The following is a 12575-nucleotide window of genomic DNA, read 5'->3' on the forward strand; positions in this document are numbered from 1 at the left end:
ATCAAAACTGGTGTCAGTGCCTGTGATGTGGTTGGGGCAACAGTGATTACAGAAGTATAAAGGGCAACTGGGACATGTATAAAGATATATACATATATGCTCAGTAGAGTAGATAAAACAGTAGTAGTGTCATATCTGAACAAGAAACTTGAAACATTCAGCACAGGGCAGGAGAATGTAGACAAACTATGGCCCATATTTAAAACAGTAGTTCACCATGCTTTGGATAGATATGTACCTAGTAGAACAGTTCATAATGGGAAGGGCCACTCCATAATATACAGTCACTGTAAAGAAACTTCTAAAGAGATAGAAACTAATGCATAATACACTCCTGGAAATTGAAATAAGAACACCGTGAATTCATTGTCCGAGGAAGGGGAAACTTTATTGACACATTCCTGGGGTCAGATACATCACATGATCACACTGACAGAACCACAGGCACATAGACACAGGCAACAGAGCATGCACAATGTCGGCACTAGTACAGTGTATATCCACCTTTCGCAGCAATGCAGGCTGCTATTCTCCCATGGAGACGATCGTAGAGATGCTGGATGTAGTCCTGTGGAACGGCTTGCCATGCCATTTCCACCTGGCGCCTCAGTTGGACCAGCGTTCGTGCTGGACGTGCAGACCGCGTGAGACGACGCTTCATCCAGTCCCAAACATGCTCAATGGGGGACAGATCCGGAGATCTTGCTGGCCAGGGTAGTTGACTTACACCTTCTAGAGCACGACGGGTGGCACGGGATACATGCGGACGTGCATTGTCCTGTTGGAACAGCAAGTTCCCTTGCCGGTCTAGGAATGCTAGAACGATGGGTTCGATGACGGTTTGGATGTACCGTGCACTATTCAGTGTCCCCTTGATGATCACCAGTGGTGTACGGCCAGTGTAGGAGATCGCTCCCCACACCATGATGCCAGGTGTTGGCCCTGTGTGCCTCGGTCGTATGCAGTCCTGATTGTGGCGCTCACCTGCACGGCGCCAAACACGCATACGACCATCATTGGCACCAAGGCAGAAGCGACTCTCATCGCTGAAGACGACACGTCTCCATTCGTCCCTCCATTCACGCCTGTCGCGACACCACTGGAGGCGGGCTGCACGATGTTGGGGCGTGAGCGGAAGACGGCCTAACGGTGTGCGGGACCGTAGCCCAGCTTCATGGAGACGGTTGCGAATGGTCCTCGCCGATACCCCAGGAGCAACAGTGTCCCTAATTTGCTGGGAAGTGGCGGTGCGGTCCCCTACGGCACTGCGTAGGATCCTACGGTCTTGGCGTGCATCCGTGCGTCGCTGCGGTCCGGTCCCAGGTCGACGGGCACGTGCACCTTCCGCCGACCACTGGCGACAACATCGATGTACTGTGGAGACCTCACGCCCTACGTGTTGAGCAATTCGGCGGTACGTCCACCCGGCCTCCCGCATGCCCACTATACGCCCTCGCTCAAAGTCCGTCAACTGCACATACGGTTCACGTCCACGCTGTCGCGGCATGCTACCAGTGTTAAAGACTGCGATGGAGCTCCGTATGCCGCGGCAAACTGGCTGACACTGACGGCGGCGGTGCACAAATGCTGCGCAGCTAGCGCCATTCGACGGCCAACACCGCGGTTCCTGGTGTGTCCGCTGTGCCGTGCGTGTGATCATTGCTTGTACAGCCCTCTCGCAGTGTCCGGAGCAAGTATGGTGGGTCTGACACACCGGTGTCAATGTGTTCTTTTTTCCATTTCCAGGAGTGTAGGTATAAAACAAAGCATAGGACTACAGATAGAGATACGCTGAATTAAATGCATTTGGTTGTGAGCAATGCGAGAAGCCTTCAATGACTACTATTTCAGAATGTTGTCAAATGATCTTTCACAAAACCCAAAGAAAATCTGCTCATATATAAAGGCTGTTAGTGGCACCAGAGTTAGTGTTCAGTCCCAAGCGAATGAGACAGGAAGTGAAACTGAGAGTATCAAAGCAAAAGCTGAAATGTTTAACTCCATTTACAGATGTTCCTTTACAAAGAAAACTCCAGGAGAAATGCCCCAATTTAATCCTCATGCCACTGATAAGGTGAGTGAAATAGATGTTAGTGTCAGCTGTGTTGAGGAACAGCTGAAAACAATTAAACTAGGTCCCATGGCCCAATAAAATCCCTATCAGGTTCTATACTGAATTTGCAATTGAGTTAACCCCTCTGTTGACTGAAATCTATCACAGATCTCTTGAACAAAAAAACTGTTCCCAGTAGTTGGAGAGAAGTGCACATCACACCCATAATGAAAGGGGTAGCAGAAGTGATCCAAGAAACTACAATCTAGTATCCTTGCCTTTTATGTGTTATAGAATCTTATAACATATTCTAAGCTAAAATATAATGAGGTATCTCAAATAGAATTACCTCCTCCATGCCAACCAGCATGGATTCTGAAAACATCAGTCATGTGAAATCCAATTCACTCATATCTCTCATGACACAATGAAAGCTTTGGATCAAGGCAGTCGGGTAGATCACTAATTCTTTATTTCTGAATGGCATTTAATTCACTACCACACCTATGTTTATTGTCAAAAGTATGGACATAAGGTGTATCAAGTGAAATTTGTGACTAGACCGAGAATTTTTTGGTAGGGAGGATGCAGCAGGTTATCTTGGATGGAGAGTCATCGTCACATGTAGAATAACTTTGGGTGCACTACAGGGAAATTTGTTGGGACCCTTGCTCTACATATTGTATATTAAATGACCTTGTGATCATATTAATAGTAAACTCTGACTTTTCGCAGATGATACAGCTATTTACAATTTAGTACAGTCTGAAAGAAGCTGCAAAATATTCAGTCAGATTTTGATAAGATACTAAAATGGTGCACAGATTCTTAACTTGCTTTAAATGTCCAAAAATTTAAAATTGTGCACATCACAAAATGAAAAGACATACTGTCCTATGACTATAATATCAATGCACTGCAACTGGAATCAGTAAAGTCATACAAATATGTGGGTGCAACACTTTCCAGGGACACAAAATGGAACAGTCACATACCTGAAATCATTAAAATTGAACAAAGCTTCAGGGCCTGATGGAATCCCTATCAGATTCTATACTGAATTTACTGAATTTGCAGCTGAGTTAGCCCCTCTTCTAACTGTAATCTACTGTAGATCCCTTGAAGAAAAAAGCATGTCCAGTAGTTGGAAGAAAACACAGGTCAAACCCTCTTTACAAGAAGGGTAGTAGAAGTGATCGACAAAACTACCTCCCACTATCCTTGACATCAATTTATTGTAGAATCTTAGCACATATTCTGAGCTCAAACATAATGAGGTATCTCAAACAGAATGACCTCCTCTGTATCAACCAACATGAATTCTGGAAACATCAATCATACAAAACCCAACTTACATTTTTCTCACATGACGTAACGAAAGCTTTGGATCAAGGCAGTTGAGTAGATCAGTAATTATTAATTTCTGAAAAGTGTTCGACTCACTACCACACCTATGTTTATTGTCAAAAGTGTGGCCATAAGGTGTATCAAGTGAAATTTGTGACTGGACTGAGAATTTTTTGGTAGGGAGGATGGAGCAGGTTATCTTGGATGGAGAGTCATTGTTAGATGTAGAAGAAACCATAGGTGTGCCACAGGAATTTTGTTAGGACCCTTGCTGTGCATGCTGTATTTAATGACCTTGGAGACAACACTAATATTAACCTCAGATCTTTTTCAGATGATGGAGTTATCTTTAATCAAATACTGTGAAAGCAGCCATATAAATGTTCAGACAGATCCTGATAAGATTTCAAAGTGGAGCAAAGGTCTGCAACTTTCTACAGATGTTCATAAATTTAAACTTGTGCACTTCACAAAATGAAAAAACAAACATAGTGTCTTATGACTGCAATATCAATGAGTCACAGCTGGAATCGGCCAACTCATACAAATACCTGGTGTAACTTTTGGACCCATTCTAAAATATTGCTCAAGTGTATGGGACCAACAGCAGATATTGAACATATGCAGAGAAGGGCAGCATGAATGGTCACTAATAGGAAACTGTCACAGAGCTGCTGAAGAAATTGAACTGGCAGACTCTTGAAGACAGGCATAAACTACCCTGAGCCTGCTTACAAAGTTTCAACAACCAGCTTTAATTGATGACTAGGAATATACTACAACCCCCTACGTATCATTTGCATAGGGATTGTTAGGATGAGATTAATTACAGCACACACACAATTATTCTTCCTTCACTCCATATGTGAATGGAACAGGAAGAAACTCTAAAAACTGGTACAGTGGGATATATCATCTGCCATGCAATTCACACTGGTTTGCAGAATGTAGATGTATATATAGCTATAGCTGTAGATGATTCTTTAAAAGCCTCTGGGCACACTTGAATTAGGTGAATCTTGTCTTTGCAGTCTCTCTGGAGGCATTATATATAGGGTTGTAGTATTATTCTAGCTTCCATTATTCTAGCTTCCTCACTTAATACTATTTATCAAAATTCAGTAAGTGGATTTTCACTGGATGGTTGGCGTCTTATCATCACGTGTGTGCCTGTTCTGTCTCTACCATGGTTCAGTCAAACCTGTGAGCATTTATCCTGCCATCCTTTGCATACTTTAAATATCCCATGTACGTCCAGTTTGGCATGAATATCACTGATGTGAGCAATATTCTAGGACTGGTCATATGAGTGTTTTGTTAGTAATCTCCTTTACGGACAGACTGCATTTTCCCAGTGTCCTACCTATTGATCTATGTTTTCACCCCGCATTATCCACAACTAAATATATCTGATCTTTCAATTTCACATCCCTAGAAGTGGTACACGTAGGTATTTGTATGAGTTGACAAGTTCAAATTGTTATTCATTGATCCTGTAGTCACAGTCATTTTTAATATAGCTTGAGGAGATTGCTACTCACCAAGCAGAGGAGGCACAGGATGGCAGACAGACACATTTAATTATTTCACCCTCAGTTTTCCTTTGTTTGACACTAGATTTTTGTGTTTTATGAAGTGCACAATTTTACATTTCTGAAATTTTGAAGCAAATTGCCAGTCTTTGCATCATTTTGAAACCTTATAAAGTTCTCACTGAAAATATGTGCAATTTCTCTGCCAGGTCATTAATATACAAAATGAATAGGAAAGGCCCCAACACACTTCCCTGGGGCACACCTAAGCTACTTCTAAATCTGTCAGAGACTCTCCATTCAAGACAGTATACTGAGTCCTCCCTGCCAAGGAATCCTCAATCTAGTCATATCATTGTACTTTCATTTATAGGTATTGGTACAGTACCAAATAAACTGGGCATCCAGATTTAGGTTTTCCTTGGTTTCCTTACATTGCTCCAGGCAAATGCTGCGATGGTTGCTTTGAAAGAGCACAGCTGATTCCCTTCCCCATCCTTGACACAATCAGAGCTTGTGCACCATCTCTGATGACCTCAATGTCAATGGGACGTTAAACCCAATCTTCCTCCCTATCTTTAATAAAGAAACACTGTATTCTAAGATTCTACAACAGATGAATGTCAGTGATAATGAATGGTTTATGAGCCACTTGTGCTAGCCATCTTATAGTGGGCTGTGATGTGTGGTCTCTCCCAACTGCGGAGCTCAGTTTTTTGTCCTATGGATTTTTAATACGTTATGGTTAAAATAGAGGCTAACTCAGTTGCAAGTTCTATAGAATCTGCCAGGCATTGGAGCTTTATTCAGTTTTAATAATTCTGACTGCTTCTCAATGCCACTGCCACTGATATTCATCTCATTAATGTAGGAATGAAATCATGAACACCTTAAGCGTCTGTTTAATTTATTGTACAGCATGTGACTGGTTTCGGTCAAAGAGCATTATCCAATGCAGATTTTTTTAACAGCAAGAGTTAAATATGTATATTGAAAAAATATAAAGTCAAAAACATAATATTTACAAATGCTATGAAAAGGATACATTGCTACTCATCACATAGAGGAGGCATTGGGTCACAGACAGAGAGAATAAAAAAGAATGTTAGAAATATTTTATCTCTTACACAAAGTCCTTCTTCAGAAGCATTAAACACACATATTCACACAAGCATAACTCACATACACATGGCCACTGTCTTTGCCCACTAAGCATCCTTTTTCATTGTGCCTCTCTGTGACTCAATGCCTTATCTGTGTGCTGTAGTGTTTAGTCATGCAGAGGTAAATTCAGGGAGTTTCCATTGCTGGAGATCTATATCATCTGCAAAAATTCTTAAGCTACAATTTATATTGTCTGCCACATCATTAATATACAACACACACAGCAAAAGGCCCCAACAGTCTGAAGTTACTTTGGCATCTGTCAGAAATATTGAAATGACATCATGTAACACCTTAAGCTGCCCTATAATTTATTCTTTATTGTGCAATTTGTTTTGGGAAAAGACTATTACCCAATACAGATGTTACTAGTGAGATATACATAAAAAATTGTCTGAAACTGACTCCCCACACATCTCACATCTACCTCTGCATGACTAAACATTATTTATAAATACATTTTATCAAAGAAGTGGAATGCAATCAACAAAAAATATTTGACATCATTCATCTTTGCAGTGGTGTGACTAAGTATGGCAGTATGTACTTTCAGATTTTCCTTTGTAAAGGTACATTTGACACGGTGTTCAACATTTCTATTTTTGGTTTGCTACCCTTAATTTCAGTTCATGTGTCGTTCATGAGTGTCTGGATTAGAACTTTGGTGTCACCTACAGCCTTTTCATAAGGCCAAAATTTCTTTGGGTTTTGTGAGATATCTTGTAACAAGATTTTACTGTGGCAGTTAGTGAAGACTTCATACATGGCCTTGTGTATAGCCAAACTTTTTCATTAAGCATATCTCTATTAACACTCCTATTCTTTGTTTTACATCCTATTGCACAGTAATCACTGTTTCTTTAGGTAGTTTCATTAGAGAGACTGTATACCATGCAGTGTCTCTCTGAGCATGGACTGTTCTAGTAGGTACTTATTTATTAAGTGCTTCCACATCTACATACATACTCTTAAACTTCTGTGAAGCAGATGGCTTAGGGTACTTTGTGTTGTACTACATGTTACAGTTTCTCACCATCCCAATCATGTAAGCAGTGTGAAAAGAATGACTTTAAAATGTCTCTGTGCACATTGTATTTAGACTAACTGTGTCTTCAGGGTCCTTATGGGGGTGATACGTAAAGGGCTGAAGTATATTTCTGGGGTGAAGTTGATGTTCTTTTAAATTTGAGCCTCAGGTCTCCTCCATACTCCTGGCCATAACAATATTTTTATAAGTCCTCATTGAAATATGACATTATAGCCTCTTTATCTATTTTACTGAACATGCAAACCTTTCTACTTGTTTTAGGTGCCCTTTGTAATTTGGTCATCAGTATTGCCACAACCACCTCACTGATACCGGTTTCAATGTGGACATCTTCAAAAAGGTCAGGTGTATTTTTTGCCATTAGATCTAACATAGTTCTACCATGAATGGGCTTCCAAAGTCTTTGCTAGGCAGTTTTTAGATGAGGCATCTAGTAATATGTTGCAGGATGTCTTTCATAGCTAGTACTTACAAAACTCTAATTATCCCAAATGATTGTTGAATGATTGAAGTCTTCAGTGATGATTTTATGCACTGTCATTGAAAAGGGGTGGGTGTGGGTCTGGTGGTTAGTAGAAAGATCCTGTAATAAATTTATGCACACCCTTGGTACTGAGTTATGCCCAAATAACCTCAGATGCAACTACAGTTTCTATATTGGAGAATTTGAGTTTCTTGTATACTCTGATGAATACACAACCTCCATTTGTCATTAGCATGACTGATTTACAAGGACATTGCAGTTCACAACCCAATGATGGAAGTCTAAGATGTCATATCCCAGACTTGAGATTGGATTCCTTTAGGAAGTGTGTGCACCATGACCACACAACAAGTATTTTAAACAAGGGATCACCAGTATTGGTCATATAAATTTGAAACTGTTTTTATTATTATTACATATTGGTTTCAATCATGGAGTGATCATCTCCAGTGCAAGACCAAGTGCTGTGGACTCACATAATCATTCACAAAATGTAACTTCAAACATAGGTGTTTATTATGAAGCACATGCCAACTAGCAGGTAAGATTCAAACTGAGCCAGCTGAGCTTCATTCAGCTGGCTCAGTTTGAATCTTACCTGCTAGTTGGCATGTTCTTCACAATAAACACCTATGTTTGGAGTTATATTTTGTGCATGATTATATGAGTCCACAGGACTTAGTCTTGCACTGCAGATGGTCGCTCTGTGGTTGAAACCAATATGCAATAATAAAAAAATGGTTTCAAATTTATACAACCAATGCTGGAGTTTCCCTTGTTTACAATATCCTAGTCTGTCACATAATCTTTGAAGTCTCTGGTTCAGGCCTTCTACATGACTTAAAACTGGGGAATGGGAAGGTGTGGGGGCAATATTAGATCTAGAGACAATGTTACAAATTTATGTTCTTCATTGAAAATCCATTAGCTAGGCTAGCTTCACAATTTTTTCTGCCAGTTGCTGGATGATCAAAGTATAACTTCCTATTGCAGATGACAGACATCATGCATTTTTAAGTGTGTCACATTCTTCAGTTGGTTGCACTCTGCTCACTCACTGGTTGCCACAACAGCCTCTTCCACATGTTGAATAAAGGTGACAGTACTTGAAGTACCTGTGGTATCTATGGTATCGATTTCTCAGTAGCCTGCTGTCCACCCATTTACAGAAACTTTCAATCGCTTGACAGCAGTGAGGGTGGCTGGTTCAAATTGCTCTGAGCACTATGGGACTTAACTTCTGAGGTCATCAGTTGCCTAGAACTTAGAACTAATTAAACCTAACTAACTTAAGGACATCACACACATCCATGCCCGAGGCAGGATTCGAACCTGCGACCGTAGCAGTCGCTCGGTTCCAGACTGTAGCACCTAGAACCGCACGGCCACTTCGACCAGCAGTGAGGGTGGTTTCCAGTTGTTCAGGAATAGTGTCTAACTCACCCCATGCCTTGGAACTTTGATTCTAGAATATTCTTTGGGAGAGGAGATATGCTCACTAAAAAAACCAGATGACAGATTCAAAATTAGCAGAAATTTATGACAAAAGCAGGCACTCTGCACTGCCATTGAAAGGGAAATGTTATAGAATGTGAGATAACAGTTGGAATATGCACAGAATACACTATCACACCACAACAGTTGACTTTGTAAAAACAGATTTAGTATCTATTTTGACTGCATTATTTTAGTGACTGGTTCTGGTTCAACATGAACCATCCTCACATCTGATTATATAAATATGTACATCATGATTGAGGGGAAACAATTTTTCAAACCATATATTGCTGCGGAATTGGTAGAATGTGCATTTGCAACATGCTACCTTCGATTTAGCACAAAATATATTATGCATGACACTAGCAAACTTCCAAAAATTATCAAATAAATATAACTTTATCCATACAGATATACACTAAAATTAGTGGTAATGATTGCTGACCATGGATACTTCAGCAAAAATTGCATAAAGCACAAACATAGATTATATCTGATAATATAGTATGAAATATGTTTTTTACATTACTCAGAGTTTGAAAATTTCACAAAACAGGCACATGTTTTGATACAAACAGCATGAAAAGTATGTTGAAATCTTTTGTTTAATGTTATGATTTGGATCTTTGAAGAGAATTCATGTGATGAAGGTGCTCTCACTTGTACACAAAGAAAATACTGGAAGTTGGTTTACGTATACAGGGTGTAACAAAAAGGTATGGCCAAACTTTCAGGAAACATTCCTCACACATAGAGGAAGAAAATATTTCTGTGCACATGGATCTGGAAAAGTTTTATTTTCATGCTAGAACTCATTTTATACTTTTCTTAATAACGATAATAGATATGGGAAACATGCTGAAACAGAACATACCAGCATTACATGAAATGTTTTCTTATATATGCCCCCTGTAGTACATGCATCAACATGCCGTCGCATTGAATCCCTGATGCCCTGATGTATCTTTGGAGAATCACATCATCAGTAACATTTGGGCCAGCATCGTTGGTTACTGTTTGTTTGGGCATCATGTTCCTCCACCCAGGCTCAACAAGGAAACTTACCAAGCTTTATTAGAGAATACTCTACCTGTTCTGCTAGAACATGTGCCTTTATGAGTGTGATAAAACATGTACTTCGTGCACACTGAAGCTCCTCCTCATTTCATTGTTAATGTTCATAGGCTTCTAAATAGCAGCTTTTTTGTGGGAGTTTTTGAAAGCTCTTGTGTGTGAAACCCCAGCACAAGATGTACAGAGTCTTCATGCCTGTCTTACAGAAGGCTGTGAAACAATACACAATTATCCATGGGTACATCAATGCTTCAGGGATTCAACGAGGTGGCAGGTTGATGCATCTATCCTTGCTAACAGAGGGCATTTTGAACATTTAATGCCTGAAAGTGTTTTATACTATAATGTAATACATATATGTTCTGCTTCTGTGTGTTTCCCATGATTAATGTGATTATGAAGAGAAGTAGGAACATGGAAGTAAAGCTTTTCTGGAACCATGTCCGTATAACATATTTCCTTCTTCTACATGTGAGGAATGTGTTTTCAGGAAGTCTGGTCATACCTTCTTGTTACATGCAAAAAAAAAAAAAAAAAAAAAAAAAACACGTGAAATGCACTAATTTTTCATGTAGCTGATTTTGTGACACCTCACACATTAGTGAACTCTTTCACTTTCTCATTTTCTAATATAATTTCTTCAGCATCACCTGAGTTGATTCAACTACATTCAGCCACTGGTCTCCTTGATGCAAGCACCTCTGACAGTCTTGAGGCGGAAACCAGGCTCCTACATCTGCAGTTTCAAGATGATCAACTGCTACTGAACTATGCAACTATTATCCACCAGTGGCTTAGCCATCTAAATTATCTGATACTTTTTTCATCCCAGGATGACAGGTCCCCCTGAAAACTGCCCTAGAGCAAGCTTACAAATTTAAATATGTTAGGAAGTTGTTCATAGGGTCCTCCATTCACTGGGTGGCACCACATGCTCTACTCAGAGGCGTACCCAGACCACAAGTCTGGTAAGATATATTCCAAGGACCTCTGGGAATAGTGAGGTGCTAAAATCATTTATACTGCTGGCTCTAAAGATACAGTAGTCTTCATGGCAGAACTAGTGGTTGTTGTTACAGTCCTCTGTCTCATCAAGAAGGAAACTTACAATGGTTTTTTTGTATACGGTGAGCAATAGGGAGGCTATTGACCAATGCCACTATCATTAAAAAGTAATGTCCACCATCCGTGGCCTTCTTTAAGATCTGCATGTTCAGTCATTTTCCTTTGGATCCCAAGTTATCTGGAAATCCCAGGGAAATAGGTAGCAGACAGTGCCAAGGAAGTGACCAAACAATCGAAACTGGTAATGGGTATAGAAGGCACGGAACTGTGAACATATATATCAGTCTTTCAATCTATCCCACATGGAGCAGGGAATGGGCTACTGCTCCCTCCAGCAAATTGGGCACCACAGTAGTGTGTAGTGTTCCTCCTTCTTGTTGTTCTTGAAGAAGTTTCCTGCTTTATAGTTGTATCATATTGGGCATATCCATCAGACTGGCCACAAGTTTTGCACAAATCTTCCACATCACCAAGTCACCTGATACAATCTCATGAACAGCTGTTGTCAACAAGTCCAATTTTTCCGACATCAAGTGAATCATTTGATGGTCTGAATTCAGTAACTGGTGCACATGAGTAACATGGTCATCTGTTCACGATGTTGATGGCATCCTGCGCGTAGCTCCTTGGTGGCCTCCTCCCGACCTTCTCTAAACAAATTGTGCCACCTGTCTGACTGTGATCTGGAAAGGCAATCACCCCCAAAGGATTTCTTAAGCGTCCCAAAAGTTTATAGTGGCTTCTTGTTGAGCTTCACGCAAAACTCTAAAGATTTCTTCATTGTAAGTTTGACACACCCACTATGTAGAGGTTCAGAGAAGTTATCCTCACCCTCCAAGAGCATGGAGGAAATTGAGCAACCTACTGCTGAAAAGCTGAGATCGCCCACTCTCCCTGACCCGTCCAACCACTCTGTGACAAATATCATAGACGTGCCATAAAACATTGTGACACATTTACCTTCCAGACACAACCTGTATTCGATCATCTTTACCAGCCAGTGGCAGACTAGCTCCCCAGTTTCAACAGTGGCGGACCATGGCAGACCTTGCACCATTCATACTTCTGTTGCAAAGGAGTGAGTACTGCAGTGAGTGGAAATAGACCACAGAATTAATGTATTTAGAATTTCATCTTCTATTGGGGTTAGTCATCCTGTAGAATGCGGGGTCCTGCATGACCAGTTGATGTATTGATATCATATATAGCATATCCAAGCGCCTCGACACACTATTGGCCTGCCAGAATGTCTTTCTTCCAATGACTGTTGCAAATATGTGGTAAAAATCCACTTTCCACAACCCAGATACT

General features: G+C 40.5%; 1 protein-coding gene across 3 annotated transcripts in view; it reads left to right on the forward strand.

The window, feature by feature from the left end:
• Positions 1-12575, forward strand: part of LOC126452545 (acetylcholine receptor subunit alpha-L1-like) — a 179466-nt gene that overhangs the window by 127777 nt on the left and 39114 nt on the right. Inside the window, exon 4 of one of the 3 annotated variants that reach the window (XM_050091111.1) lies at positions 7406-7484. The exons of the other annotated variants lie outside the window; for them this stretch is intronic. Coding sequence (XP_049947068.1) covers positions 7406-7484 — 79 coding nt within the window. The remainder of the gene's footprint in view (positions 1-7405; positions 7485-12575) is intronic. 3 annotated transcript variants of the gene reach the window in all.

Source organism: Schistocerca serialis, unplaced genomic scaffold (genome assembly GCF_023864345.2).
Source record: "Schistocerca serialis cubense isolate TAMUIC-IGC-003099 unplaced genomic scaffold, iqSchSeri2.2 HiC_scaffold_897, whole genome shotgun sequence".
Taxonomy (NCBI): domain Eukaryota; kingdom Metazoa; phylum Arthropoda; class Insecta; order Orthoptera; family Acrididae; genus Schistocerca; species Schistocerca serialis.